Source organism: Loxodonta africana, chromosome 4 (assembly GCF_030014295.1).
Source record: "Loxodonta africana isolate mLoxAfr1 chromosome 4, mLoxAfr1.hap2, whole genome shotgun sequence".
Lineage (NCBI taxonomy): Eukaryota > Metazoa > Chordata > Mammalia > Proboscidea > Elephantidae > Loxodonta > Loxodonta africana.
The window spans coordinates 91,927,155-91,942,202 of NC_087345.1; the positions used below are offsets into that span (position 1 = coordinate 91,927,155).

The 15,048-nt window shown below is 47.4% G+C and overlaps 1 protein-coding gene across 2 annotated transcripts; it reads right to left on the reverse strand.

Moving 5' to 3' along the window:
* Positions 1–1,448: 1,448 nt before the first annotated feature.
* On the reverse strand, positions 1,449–13,133 carry SMARCD1 (SWI/SNF related, matrix associated, actin dependent regulator of chromatin, subfamily d, member 1). 2 transcript variants are annotated; one of them, XM_003405770.4, is made up of 13 exons: positions 12,759–13,130; positions 11,928–12,115; positions 11,607–11,649; positions 11,390–11,512; positions 10,796–10,918; positions 9,629–9,745; positions 8,055–8,156; positions 7,602–7,763; positions 7,353–7,450; positions 6,014–6,149; positions 4,070–4,192; positions 3,318–3,419; positions 1,455–3,164 (listed from the first exon to the last, which is right to left on the reverse strand). In XM_003405770.4, exons 1-13 carry the CDS (start codon positions 12,933–12,935, stop codon positions 3,111–3,113), a joined length of 1,548 nt encoding a protein of 515 aa, XP_003405818.1. In that variant the 5' UTR covers positions 12,936–13,130; the 3' UTR covers positions 1,455–3,110. The 2 variants fall into 2 exon arrangements, with proteins under 2 accessions (XP_064140314.1, XP_003405818.1); XM_064284244.1 differs by lacking the exon at positions 10,796–10,918 and having other exon boundaries at positions 1,449–3,164; positions 12,759–13,133.
* Between the last annotated feature and the right edge of the window lie 1,915 nt (positions 13,134–15,048).

A 15,048-nucleotide genomic window follows, 5' to 3' on the forward strand; every position in this document is an offset into this window, starting at 1 on the left:
CAGAGGCTGTCTTCCACAGATCTACTCACTTATTGCACTGGCACTGAAAGAATGGCACTAGTGCCAGGCTGCCAGCTGGGTGCACTGATTATGGGTGGTAGAAGAGAAAGGATGCTTCTGTCCCCAGCACATATTATGGGAACATCAAAGAATAGATGTTTATGTATAAAATACCCCCTTGTTTTTGCCTGAATGCTTTCATCTTTCTCATTTTGCCCCTACAATCATTTTAGGTAGTATGGAAACTAAGAATTTACTCATTTATCTAAGAATAAAGACGGTGCAGATTCAGGATTGGCTGGTCACAGGGAGTTATCTGTACCACTAGTTTTTTTCCCAAAAGCAAACTGTAGATTTGCTTGAAATTAATGGTGGTTCATCAGCTATTTATTACGTGATTAGCCTGGGTGAAAAGAGATGCCATCTCAATGCCCTTAACATCAATTTTTTCCACTCCAAGTTATCACCCCAATAAGTTCTTCTCCCTACGCAAGTCTGATAAGCCCCCAAGTTCCAGATTGGGAACAGAGGTTGGTGGGTCTGATCACATACTACAGGCAATTCTTGCATGTTCTCATCCATGGAAGCAAAAGATAATTTTTTAGTTACAGCTTTGAAACGTGACTATGCTCATCCTATATTCTAAACCCCTTCTTGGGTAGAACCAAGCTGGTTAGTGCTACAACGGAGGAAAATAATAAGCCAGCAGGTGGACAGTAGAGACCTGAAACAAAATTTCATGCTTTTGCTAATGAGAATAATCACTTCTGAGCAGGTCTTCCAAACTCTTTGACAATGAGGGGCTGGTTGCCTACGGTACAAGGTGACAACATAGCACTTCCATGGTGGTTTTAAGAGCTGAAATCTTACTCAGGGCCAAAAACATGGACCCCTAAAGAGAATGGCAAAGACAGAAAGCAAAAATCTCTGGTTGTTCAGGTCCTGGCCCATATCTAAATTGCGACCCTGGGGGAAAAGTTATCGTTTCTAGAGGAGCTCAGGTTCATCAAGCCTAAGGGATCACAGGCACCCAAGGACAGCTCACCCCAGCCAGGAAGACCTCTATGCTCTGGGGAGCTCAGAAGAGGACAAGGCAGAAGACAGCAGTGCCAAGTGATCTGTCAGGTACCTGCCTAACTTGGGAAGTGGGGCAGGACTCTCAGATCCAGAGTGAAGCCTGACGATCCAAACACCACCCGGCTTGTTCAGACCACTGGAGCTGATGGAGCAACCTGTAAGGTGAGAACCTGAGGTTCACTGGGTAGGAACCTTGTTTTCCACTGTATCCCCAGTGCCTAGCACTATGCCTGGCACACAGCAGGTACTCAATAAATATTTGTAAAATAAATGCACACACACCAGAAGCATGGCTACAGATATTGGATGACTAAGAGCTCAACCAGGAGCTCTCCTTCAGCAGGTAGAGGGTGTATCCATCCTTCAGAAGATTCTTTTATTAAAACTGGGTGACATCAATAAGGGGACAGTACAAAAAAAATTTTGGTCCATGAAAAAAACATAATCATTCAGTTAATATAAACAGTTGTCTTCAGCAGGGACACTGTAGGGGTGCTGAGCTTCCTTCTCATGGTTCCAGCCAGGAGCTGGGCCAGGGCTCAGCTGCCCCAAGGGACAGGTTGTACAGTGCCACTGTGGGGAGAACCTTTCAAGGGAGGGGAAGGATAATAGCAGGAAGGGGAAAATGGGGAGAAAATTCTGTCCCTGGTGTGGAAAAGGCAGGGATAAGGGACTAGGGGATGTGCTCGCAGGAGCCTGAGGAGGGGGTGGGGAAGCAGGGGCTGTCAGTTCTGTGGGTTTAGAGCCCATGTTGAACGGAATTCCCCCTCTGTGCCCAGCTGTCTCCCACCCTGCTGTGATGAGTCTGCGAGCCTGGATATATGCTAACTTGGGGGTGATACAACCTGGAAGAATCTGAGGCTCACCTGGAAAGATGCAAAACCATCTCAGCTCCAAGGGGCCAAGATCACAAGGTCCTGCTGCTACCTGAGGGGTTTGAAGCTTTGAGGGCTGGGGCTAGGGAGTCACAATCCTGTGAGGCAGCGGTAGGGAAGAGTCATGAACCCAACTCAGAGCTATTCTCCAGCCCTAGGCGCTTTCACTCCTCAGTGCCCTAGAAGCCACCAGTGCGTGTCAACTGGGCAGAAAAGGGACAGGAAGACAGGGATGGCCCAGGGCTTTTACCCGTTTGATTTTGGGCCTGTTTCTGCTTTAAGGGATTGGGGGAGGGGGGGTGGAGTGAACAAATGAGTCACGCCTCCAAGCGATAGCAGGAATAGCTTCTGCTAGCAATGACAGTACCCTGGGTTAGATGCCTGGGGCTCTGACAGGGAAAGGCAAAATTCTCCAGCCCAAACGCAGATATGAGGGAATCCTAAAAAGGGCAGCGGCAGGGAATATGCTGGGTGGGAGCAACAGTTAAGGAACAAGCTCCAATACTGATGTGGACCCCCTACTAGGGAGTAAGAGAAGCACTAAGGTAGCAGGCCAATCCACAGGGCTGGGACTGACCTGGGGCTCAGCAGAGCCCAAGAGTCAGGGTTCCTTTAGTGCTAGAGGGTAGTAAGTGAAGGGAGAGCTTGCTCTGAACCTATGGAGGGAAGGAAGGAAATTGGATTCTTTTATCAGGAGAGCCAAGATTAACTAGCTTATAGAGTGCCCCCCAGGCCTGAGTCTTGGAGAAGGGGACAAAGCTCCCAACTCCTGGGTCTCTGAAGGGCAGCATCAGTGTAGCTGGTCCCCCTGAAGACCACTTGGCCTTAGGCCCAATCCATTCAGAGCACTGATTACCACTACAGGTTCTCTCTCTAACACTATCTAGAGGTCCTATGTAGGCCAGGGGAGGGTAGAGGCACATGGGAACTCTGTGGGGCAAAAGGAAACTGGGGGCTGGGAAGGGATGGGGTGGGAGAAGAGGATAACAGGTTCCTTGTAAGACAGAAATGTGAGACCCTCTTCATTCTGGTGTTGTCCTTGAACCAACAGCATCCCCTGGAAGGCCCCAACCAAGATCAAGGCAGGTGCTACAAGGCAGGCAGCACAGGGTCCAAATAAAGAATCGGTGCAGCCAATTCACGGCTGTGGGTGAGGCCCTATGTATTTCGGATTCCCAGGGCTTGCTCTAGTTCTTGTCGTCTCTGTTGCACCTAAGGAGACAATAGTTTAAGGAGTGGAAGATGAGACAAACCAAAAGTCAGTACCTAACACTACTGACCCCCATTAGGGGTGCAGATCCCCATCAGGGGTACAGAACCCCGGCCTTTTGTCATTTTCCCCTGTGCATCATCCCAGGTACCTACCTTGGAGTAGAAGTATCGGCACACAGCCTCCTGGGCCCAAGGCTGGAAGTAGAACTCAGCTCGGCGCTCTTCCTCGGGGTTACCCACCACATCAGTCATGGTCTAAGGGACATAGGGGCAGGAGAGAACAGACTTGTTTCCTTCCTTCACACCCCTGCTATCGACAAGTCACTGTCCTGTTCAGGAATCTTTGCTGGCACCCCTTTTCCTTGCTCCGGTCCTCGGCCTCTGTAATTGTAGTCACACTTACCACAGGGAAGAACTGAGGGCATATTTTATACACTCTGTGCTCATTCCTACCTTCCTGCCTGAGCTTCTGAATGCTCCCCTCTCTGGAAAACACCTCAACTACTAAATTTTCCATGTAGCTTTCTCTTGCTATTCTAGCCTCATTGACCTCCCTTCTCTTTCGAATTATATTACAGACACCAGTAAGATCAATATCTTAAATGGATTACTACTTTTCAATGTATTCTAGGCCTAGTTTCTCCAAATAGAATGTGAGCTGCTTTGAAGGCAGGGGTCAGGTCTTCTACTTCCGTATCCCCTACAATATGGAGCACGGTGATGGCACATAATAAGCACTAAATAAACACTTGATGGGTCAGCCTCCATTTAGCTACTTAATTGTACAATGAACCCTGAAATGTAATAATGAAAATCTGGTCCCTCACGTTCCCCTCAGGCTCTTCTACCAGCTGCTACAGAGGTAAAGAAAATGCATCTCTCCGCACCTTTCCTTTGTTCTTTACCTTGAGGTCCCTGCACTGGGACTGGAGCCAATCATTGATGAAACCCTGAGGGTCTCTGGCAAAGCTCAGCATGAACTCCCGCTGGGTCTTCAGCTGATTGATAGTTTCTATCGTCTCATGAATCTGAAAGGAAGAGGAAAAGGAAGTCGTAACATCTTCAAACTGGGGAAACACAAAGTTAAATGGCAGACACAGCCTGGCATCTTCATGTGCCACTTCCAACTTAGACACACCATGTTGCCCAGAGACAGCAAAACTGCACAAAGGTCCAGCTGCTCCAGCACTCAGCATTCTTTCAGCATGTATAACACTGTCCTTAGGTAATCTGCACTTGTTTCTGGGTCTCTGTACACCCCATGTGAGGGAAGTTTTCCTTTTAAGCTCCACAATGAACAAAGCTATACCCATAAAAAAACCCAAACCCATTGCCATTAAGTCGATTCCAACTCATAGCAACCCTATAGGACAGAGTAGAACTGCCCCATAGAGTTTCCAAGGAGAGACTGATGGATTCAAACTGCCAACCTTTTGGTTAGCAGCCAACCTCTTAGCCACTGTGCCACCAGGGCTCCCAAAAGCTACACAGTGGATACTTAATCCACAACACAAATGGGTCCAAAAACACTCTCTGATAGAAAAGAAGTGGTATAGAGGGCTATATCGAAAGCTGTGATTCCCTGACTTTTTCTCAGCTCTCTTCTGTTCTCATTTTAAATATTCTTCTTGACAATTTCACCTACTTACATGTCTTTCACTACCACTGAGAGGCTAATCTGCAGTCCAGAATCTATTCTCTAAACTCCAACCAATCCAGCTGCTTTCCTGACATCTCAAGGCACCTTAAACTCAATGTATCCAAAACTAAATTCATTACCTTTTCCCTCTTCCTCTGTTCTCTAGCCCAGTGAATACTACTATCCACCCAGGCTAGAACCCTGGGAGTTGTCATAATGCCTCCTTTTCCCTCCCCTCCTACCACCATCCAAACAGTGGCCAAGTTCCTTCAATCCCACTTTATCTCTCAAAGCTGTCTACTTATTTCCATCCTTAAGTTTAGGCCCTTAACACACCTTCCATGGCTTACCGTACCAAGCCTCCTAACTGGGATCCTTGCCTCCAGATCTTCCCCTCTTTCAATTCGTTCTGTGCATTCCTGCCAGTGATCACTCTAAATGTAAATAGAATCAATCCCTCCTCTGGTGAAGATCTTTTAACAAGCTCCCTTAGTCTTAGGGTGAGGTATTAACCAGTATTCCCTGTATGAAAGCTCTTGTTATGATTTGGCTCCTGCTTCCCTATCCAGCTTCCTCTTCTGAAACTTCCCATCCTGGCACCCTATGCTATATCCAGCATGCTAAATAGCTTGAACTTCTTGAACATGCCGGGCTCTCTCCCATTTCTGAACTTTTACACACCCTGTTCCCTCTTTCTGGAATGTCCTCTACTCCCTTTCTCCCAAGCACCACTATCCTTCTCCCCTTCTGTTAACTCTCACTTTGTCCTTCAAGGTTTAGTTGAGGCATCACCTCTTCCAGGAAAGTTTCCCTGTTCTTCTTGTTGCCAGAGCGTTTGTGGCTTTACTAGCAGAGGCTATGTTTAATGACGTTAATGATAATAACAGTAGCAAAAATTACCACTTGCTACTTTTATGGGCCAGGCACAGTGTCATGTGCTTTACAAGCATACTATCTCACTTAATCTTCACATCAACCTTATAAAATAGGTATTATAGTCTCTATTTCAGAGATCAAAAAAAGAGGGTCAAAGCTATTAAAAAACATAGTCAGAAAATTCATGTGTGTCTGGCTCCAGCCAGCACCAAGCACAGTGCTTGGCATATACTGGGGGTCAAGATATTTTGAATGAGTAACAAGCATCAGAAGCAGCCTAGAAGCTATGATAGGGGCTGATGGCACCCAAACTATCCAGGGCAGAGGCCCCTACCTTGTTGTCTAGAGTAGCAATCTCCTGCTGGCTGGCGGTGGACAGCAGGAATGAATTCATCTGCGTCTTCAAGGTATCATCCACTTCCACGTCAATGTCATAACAAGCAGTCTTTTTCTGATCATTAGGGTCAACACTGGAGAAGGAAACCAAAGGGGCCTGGTAAAGGGCTTGTCCCCTAAAACCTAATTATACATAGGGTCAAAAAGATGGCCTGTGGATGAAGGAGGAACGGGTTTTTCTGGCTGCAAAATGCCATGAGAGAACTTTTGAAGTTCTATATCTTCATTGTGGTGGCAGCTACATGGTGTATCCATTTGCCAAAAGTCTTTAAGCTATACTTTAAATGGGTACGTGTATAAATTACACCTCGATAAAGTTGTCTAAAAAAAAAGTCAATGATAATAGATTCAAATAGTATAAAAGATACACAGTGAAAAGTAAGTTTCTACCTCCCTAGAGGAAATCTCTGCTACAGTATCTTATGTATTTTTCTCCTGTTTAAACTAAAACTAACCCTGAAAATAAATTCAAACAAAACACAGACACGACAAAATAAAAAGTGGTCTAACTTCTAAGCATAAGAATACAAGACAGGACAACTTCTAATGACCCAATTTATGCGTTTTAGGAGTTACTGTTGGTTGAGTGATGGTTCAGGGTCTAAAGAAAGGAAGGCTTTTAGCTGCATGCAGTAACACAGAGTATGGCAAAGAAGGCAAAGAGACTATATGCAACCACAGAGAGATGCTGCTCTGAAGAGGAAGTACCTTCCTTTACTCCACATCTGCCTGGAAATGCTTTGCTCCCCTATCCTCTGAACAAAAAGTGGACGCAGCTAATGGAGTTAAAATCTCAGATGGGAATGCCCAACCATCCAGAGAAAGGATTGCTGCTGACCCCTCCTGTCAGTGGCAAGCTGGTAAATGTTTACAAGTGATTATTCAAAGCACAAAAAAAAAAAGCGCTGATTTGTAGCATTGCCAATTTCTACAGTTTAAATACTTCTTCCATGGCTGATTTCAAGTTATCAACACTGTGCACCTGATCACAGAGTTGGGAAGAGATGTGCAATTGCGTGCATTATATACTATTTCCACCATGCAGATACAACAGATACAAGTAACATTGAAAACACAGATAATAGCAATACGTAGTAAGTAGGAAATGATGAGTTAAATATACATTACCCTTGTTTTTAATACAATGTACTTAATTTTAAGTTCTTAATGGCTATTTAATAGCTTGTTTGCAGAATTCCTGAAAATTTAACAATCAGCTCTCACATGCTAGTTAAAGCCAGCCTCAGCACACTGCTGCCTACCAGACACATGCTTACCTGATGACATGATTAATGATGATGGGTTCTGGTGGCATAAGCAAGGCATGGAGCCGTTGGGGGATCTCTGAAAATTTCATACGTTGAGACTCAAAGATCTGTGGGAAAGAGAAGTAGTTAGAAGTTAGCATTTGAGCACCACTAGTACTCCAGTGGGTTCTAGCAGAAGAACCCAAAACCCAGTGCTGTCGAGTCGATTCCGACTCATAGCGACCCTATAGGACAGAATAGAAAGGGTCTTTTATTTACCTGCTGGAGGTACTTGTCACAGATGACAAACTCCCGCTCGTGAGGGTCCTGGAGCTTATGTGTTTTAATGTATTGCCACAGTGCTTGGATTATCACTGGACGGGTCTGGGTGTGGATGCCCAGGAGCCGAGCCAGGCGAGGGTCTAATTTAAACTGGGGAGGCTGCAGAGAACCAGAGCATAGAGACAAGTTAGTGACCTGGGTCTACCTGCAATATGTGGTACTTAGCATGGCAATTCATTCAACCTATTCAATAAACATTAATGTGGCACTTTTCCTAGAGCAGGAAAACACTGGGAGAAATTAAGAGATGACTAAAACCCTATCTATACTTAGGTAAATTTAAAAGTCTGGTGGAAAATTATTCATAGCTAGACTTAAACCCTTCAGTGCCAGAATTGCTGATGGGATGTGCCTGTGAAACCTAGACCCCCTCAGACCACCACACAATACCTGGTAATCCAGCATCAGCAGGACAGTACACCGTACATTCACATCGCCTGGCCGCTTCACCTGGAAGCCATCAGTCTCCTGCGTAGTGGCGGTCCTGTGCCACTACAGAGAGGAAGATGTCAAGGGGTGCTCTCCCAGAGGAAGAGCTAGGGTGGGAGGGAAGAGCTTTTGTAATGACTGCATATTCAATTTTTCATTACTGAGGCTACTGGAGAAGAACAGTAGCATGAGACTTTTAATTGCATATGGCTTTGGGATTAATGTCTATGTGTAACAGATGAGCCTGTTAATTCTGACTGTTCAGAATCACACTTAAATTAGCCTGAATTTCCAGTGATAATTTTATCCACAAAGCAGATAATACACATGTACATGGTATCATAATGTAGCTATCGTTTATTAAATACTATGTGCAAGAATATTATAAGCCATTTACTTGGATTATCTCATTCAATTCCCACAAAATCCATATGACAGTCACTACTCTATCTATTTTACAGATGAGAAAACTAATGCTTAGAAGAGTGAAGTAACCTGAGTAATGCCAAGTAACCAGGAAGTTGTGGAGCTGCGATTTGATCTCTGCTCTGTCTGATTCTACAGTCCCCATTCTTAGTCACTGTGCTCTATTATTGGAGCCCTGGTGGTGCAGTGGTTAAGGAGCTCAGCTGCTAACTGAAAGGTCAGCAGTTCGAATCCACCAGTTGCTCCCTGGAAACTCTATAGGGCAGGTCTACTCTGTCCTATAAGGTCGTCATGAGTTTGGAATCAACTTGACAGTAACTCGGTTGCCATGGTTTTAGTTTATGCTCTACTACTATAAAATTAAGGTAAATATATTTACATAATGCTATTGAGTCCATCACTTACTTCCCTTATTAAATGGTAAAGACCTTCCCATGTCTCTTATTAGTTGAGATTAAGGGGCTATGGCTATACTGGGAAAGAAGGGTGCTGGTTAAGTTTACTTGAAGTGCTGCACTGTCTCATTCTGGTTCTGGTTCTGTCACTAGCATGCTCTTCTGCAACATGAATACTAACATGGTCTTCAGAACATTATGCAATTATGCACAATAAAAGATTTTTGGAGATTATTTGGAATCTAAATGGAGCAAGGACCAATAGGAAGTGCAAGATCTATAAACGTAACCTCGACAAATACTAGTACACTATTACACGATCCCTTTAACTATAGCAATTGCTACCAGGAAAAAGTAGGAATGGTGCGTGGATAAGTCTCACCATTATTAACGAGCAAGACACAGAGATGGCCTGGAATGTACAAGAAGCCACCATTAGAACTTCTCTTGAAAGTGGGGGCAGAAAATGACCTCTCTGTGCAACCAAAATAGTAACATTAAAAAAGTGTGACAAGTTAGATTGCAAGTGCTCTTGGGTCCAGCACCTGAACTAAACACAGCTAGTGCCACCTGGAGGTCAATGTGCAAACTACAACGGTGGTACTGTACACCTGGGGAAACCCTTTAATTTACACCTCCCCAAGTAAAATCTGACGCCCAAGTCCACCATCCTCCAGTCACAGAGTTAAAGCCTAGAAGGCAGAAACTACTCACTTCTACCAGATGGTTGTCTGGCCCATACAGGTCTTTGTCCAGTTCAATCACGAGGGATTTAAAAAAGGAAGAGAACTTTCTCTTTTGTTTGGTGGCATCATATTTGGACAAGGCTGACTAGAGGAGAGGAGAGGAGAGCTCATGTTAGAATAGATCAGAAGAAACTTCCCAAGACAAAGTTCCATAGAAAAGGAACCCACAACAGCAATGGCAAAACATTCAGAAATATCTTCTAAATAGCTCTTAAACCAGTCACGGTAGCAATGGAACCCTGGAGAAGCAGCCTGTAATATGCACTGGGTCACTGACTTACCCACCTCATTTCCCCACGGGAAATGAGGCTAGTTAAGCCAAATCATTGCATATAACAACAAAGCAAGTCTGAACAAAGGAAAGCCTGACTCTAGAGGGGCAATTAATCACAGGCAATAAGCACCCAGAACAAAAAACAGCTTTATTTGGATGGAATGACAACATCAGCAGATGGACTGGACTCATATAGAGAAGAAGAAGCCTCTGATACCAAGCCCTGGTTCTCCTACAAACATGCATTCAAATAAGCTTGCCTGTGAAAATCTAAAAATAGAGAGCTACAAAGTATAAGGGAATGAGAGAAAGGTGAGCCTCCCCAAGGAGCCGCTAGAGTGGGAAGTTTGGGGGCTACCACCTGTCAGCTGATGCTCCTTATGAAATGACAAGAGCCTGCCAGAGAAATCTATCTCACTTTAACAGCGAGGTGTCTCCAATAAAAGCTGGGAAAAAGGGAGATGCTTCAATAGGAATCAAGGACCTCAACGACTCAAGAGAGGAAATCATGGCTTCAAATGCCAACTGCAGACTCACTTGATTAAAAATAAATTAAAAAAAAACTAAAGTATTCTGCAGATACTGATAAATCCAATGGCCAGCAGCACCAGGAAGAACGTAAACAACAAATCAGATCCTAGGACAATATGGTTCTCGATATGCTACCACAGTGAGGGCCAAAGCTGTGGGAGCCAGACACAAAGAACCATTGTCTTCCAGTGCAGGGAACAGAGTTCCCCTCTCCCTGCTGCTCCCAACAGGAATTGTAAGCACCGGTCAGGCTTCCTGCTGACCAGACAACACTGCTCGTTCCCCACAGCTCCCACCCTAGACACCGACCACCATGGACCTTGAACTCACATCCTCCAGGAGCCGTCCTTCTACCCGAAGCTCCCAGGAAGCCACCGTCCCTTCCCCATCCTCGGCATCTGACTTAGCCGGATTGAAAGTGTTAGAAATGAAAATTCGCAGCTTCCGTTTTTGCTGAGGAAGGCAGAAACAGGATTGATGGCAGGGCTTCAGTGGTCTGATGCTGAAGGCTAGGGTCTCCCCAAACCCCAAAATTACTCCTAACATCTGGCTTACTGTCTATCCAGTCCCTGGGGTGGGTGAATGGAGAGTCCACCTAGAAGGGGAGTACAGGCCACTGATCTGAGCGTTGAGTGCATACACTGGGATAAAGTCACGCAGGGTGCCAGATCCCAAAGGCAGCAGAGCAGTTGTAACAAAAACATGGACAGGATGTATTTCTGGTGCTAGGGACATGAAAAGTTCCTCCCCCTCGCTGTTCTGTTCTTATGCTCCTAATGTAATTCTCAGTTTGTAGGCGGAAGGGAGAGATGCAATTTAAATGCCAAGGAGAGCTGTGCTGCGCCTTTAATTTCTCATGCTAAGCCTGCTGAAGGTTCCCGAGTCCTTTCCTTCAGCTCTCTGCCTAGCGCTCTCCTGCATTACCTTGATGGGACGTTTCAAGGCCTCCTGGATATCTAGCCGTTTCCTCATGATAGTCTGATCCAGCTTCCTTTCAAAAGCCAAGAGATCCATATAGGCCTGAGATTCTGGTACCAGTTCACGAATCTTAGGAACAGAAAGATATAATTGGCATCTAGAGCTGACCATCTCTATTCTCAAACTCACTACACTCTCAAGGAGATCTACAGCCTGGACTCACCCTTTGAGGTAGAATTTTGTCAGCCATCTTCTTTTTCTTTGCACTGTATGGAATAAATACTGTTATGAGGTTGGGATGGCACTAGTCAGAACATGAAAACAAGCTGTCAGCATCTCCATTTATATAAAGTGGAGGGGCTGCAAAGCTTCTCTCAAGTCAAAGAACCCCCTTGTCTCCAAGCAGCATGAGGCATTCTCAGAATGAGTTCCCCAGCACGCACCAGGCTGCTGACACAGCACCACCACTTCTTGGTTCACAGTACTCCCACCTGTGTCCTCACAGACCTCTTCCCTCCCTCCCTCTGCCCCAGGGTCATCTTACTTGTGGTTTCGATTTTGGACTGCCTGTTGCTGGACCTGCTGGATCTGCTGAGGCGCAGGTCTCTTGCGGGACTGATCCATCCCTGACTGGGCCAGGCCAGGTCGGACTGAAGGGTTCCCCCCATAGCCAGGAGGTCCCATGGAAGGTCCCTGAGGTGTCATTCGGCTGCCTGGCAGCATACCTGGTCTCTATGGAGGGGAGAAGACCCAGAGATGTCACGGCCTTCCTTGCTAACTTCATCCGGAAAGGGAAAGTTCGGCGTGCCTGAGTTCTTTGAACAAAACAGGACTGGGGTGTGGGGTGGAGGAAAATGAGGCGAGAGCCCTCTGACTCTTTGAAATATGGGCAACTTAGGTTTCCTCCACTCCAATCATGGTTCCACAGAATACAGCCAAATTATACTAAAATTCTCCCCAATCTATTTTGGATCTGACAGATCAAACATCTCTAGTCCCACACTGACTCTACCAGCTATTATTTCCGTAAACGCTGACCCCAATTTACCAGCTCTACCTTCTGTCTTCCTCTGGGCACTGGAGCTGCTCCAGCCTCTCTGCACTCGAGACCTCAAATGCCCACCCCTAGTGGCCCCACTTCATCCACGCTGATCCTATAACCTTACTTCCTACGGAAACAATGCCCCTAGCAGCAGGTGGGGATGCTAACTGCTCCCCCTACTTTCCTCCCAACTGCCTTCCCCACCCCCATCCCCACCCCGGGCCTGAATCTTTCCAGGAGAGTCCCTCCTACTTCTCCCCGCACCCTTGTCACTCCCAGGCCCCCGCTCGGCCCCGCCCCCGGCCCGCGCGCCCCTCCTCCTGCCCCACTCACCGGATAGGCCGCTCCGGGCATCGGGGAGCGGTACAGCCCTTGACCCGGCGCCGGGCCCATTCGCACTGGGGGCCCCGGAGTCCCACCCGGGCCCAGGGTGGCCGCCGCGCCCGCCCCTCCTGAGGCTCCGGCGCCGCCGCTCGGGGCCACCGACTGGAAACCCGCCCGGGCCGCCATCTTCTCTGGAGCCGCCGCAGCAGCTGCACAAAGAACCGGAACCGGAACTCCCCCCGCCCCTTGCGCGCCCCCCGAGCGCCCGCCTGTCAGCCCGACCAGCCGGCCGGCTCGGGAGGCTTAGGGCAGCAAGACTGTGGGCTAGAGTGGGGGGGACCAGCGGAAAAGGCTGCGCTGACCACTCCCTCCCGCCTTCATGGTCCAGGGTCGAAAACCATAGAGACGAACTCTAGGCTAGAGAGGCCCTGGGAGAGGGCGCCCCCAGGCCGACCGGAGGAAGAGAAAGACCTGGAGAGGGCACTCACAGACCCTGCCCTAAGCCTCTGAAGAGGGTGGCAGAGTAAATGCTTCATTTTGGCGCAGTACTTTTAACTTTCCAAAGCGCTTTGATTATCTTCCGTTTCATTCCCTTACCGCTATAACTCTGGGGGGCTGAGGAGAGGAACGCACTGTTTATTCCATTTTGCAAACGGGAAAATTGAGCTCAAAGAGGGTAAATGACTTGGCAAAGGTCAACCAGCAAGTTACAGCAGAGTCATTCCTAGGATCCAGATCTCTTGGCTCCTAGCCCGTAGTTCATTCCACGGATAAAAAATAAAGTGCCTTAATAACCACCTCACACTGGAACTTCAGCCCAACTTTGTCCCTGACCTTTAACCTAATCTCGTTCCAGATTTAACGTTCCAGTGTATCTTGAATTTTGATCCAGCTCTTCAAGGAATCCTTTGTGGTGGAGCTTCCCTTTGAGGTCTTTGTTGCGTTTGACCCCTCCCTCTCTCCCTGCCCAGTATTGTAGTTCAAACTAGTTCAAACCATTCCCTCGTGATGGTCAGCCTGCCCCATCCCAAGAGCATCAGGACCTCGCAATCAAACCCTCTCCTTACTCTTCATTCTGATTGGCCCCAAGCTAAGGTCCAGTGCTAAGCACTTCATGGGAAGACCTAACTACCTTTCAAATAAGTGAAGAACAACACTGAAGAGGAGATGGTTGAAACCCAGTTTATTAGACCAGACGCATGCGTCACGCAGAGTCCCGCCTGCTGTTCCCCCATCCACTGCACACTTCTTGGCCTTGCTACTGTTTCCCTTTGGGGAGGTCTGGTCTCTAAGCAACTCCTACAAACAAAGAGTTCCCAAAGATCCGACAGCCTTACTCACCAACTCCAGGCCAATGCACAGGTGACCTGCCCACAGATCCTGTCCTGGGGTTGGAGACCCAGAGACAGTTGAGCAGAAAACACCTAGGAAGGGATTGGGATTCTGGCCTGGGAGGAATGCCTGGGACAGGGGGTGGGGGGTGAGGGAGGCAGGCCCTCTCCATCACTCATCTCTCATTAAGGAGAGAGGAACAGAACAGCAAAGCTTTCAACTCCCCCTCTAGGCCTGTCTCTTTCCTCCTACTACCAAGGCCCACCTCGCCAGAAAATGAGTGGTAGGCTTGGGTATCAAGAGAGAGAAAGGGGTTGGGCACCCAGAAGGAGGAAAAGGCCACTGACTGGGGACCTTCCTTTCTGCCTGTTTACACCCTGCTGCCCAGTTGCGAGAGTTACCAATCCCCAGCTCCCTTTTGTCTCTGAAAAAAGGCTGCCAGCTTGGGAAAAGTTCTTCTTGGCTTAATTTCCAGAGCAGTCTTCATCTCCTGGGTAAGGACTATCTCTGTTACAACCCCTTCCCTGGGGAGGCTGCAGTCAGCCAGGCAAAGGGCATTGGGGTGGATGGAGCAGGGGACGGGAATGTTAAGGCTGCAGGGAGGGCAGAGGGTGCCCAGAATAGGGGGAGAGGGTGAGGCCAGAAAGAGGCAGAGCTTGTGATTCACAGCTTCCTTTATGTCGCCACCAAGACAGTGCGAAGGTTACAATGCGCGTGTCGTCTCCTTGTGCTTCTCAGAGGGATGTGTGTACACAGTACAGACACCAGGGGAGAGAGTCCAACTCTTTATACAGGCGAAGGCATTCAGAGACCAGGGAGGAGGCAGAGACACACAAGGGGGATCTTGGGGCGGGTGGTTCTCAGAGACAAGAGGGGATGGGGTGGAGACAGACAAGGCTGGGGGAAGTATATACAGAGATATAGCAATATAGAGTCTGTATCATATAGAAATAGAAAATGCAGATGA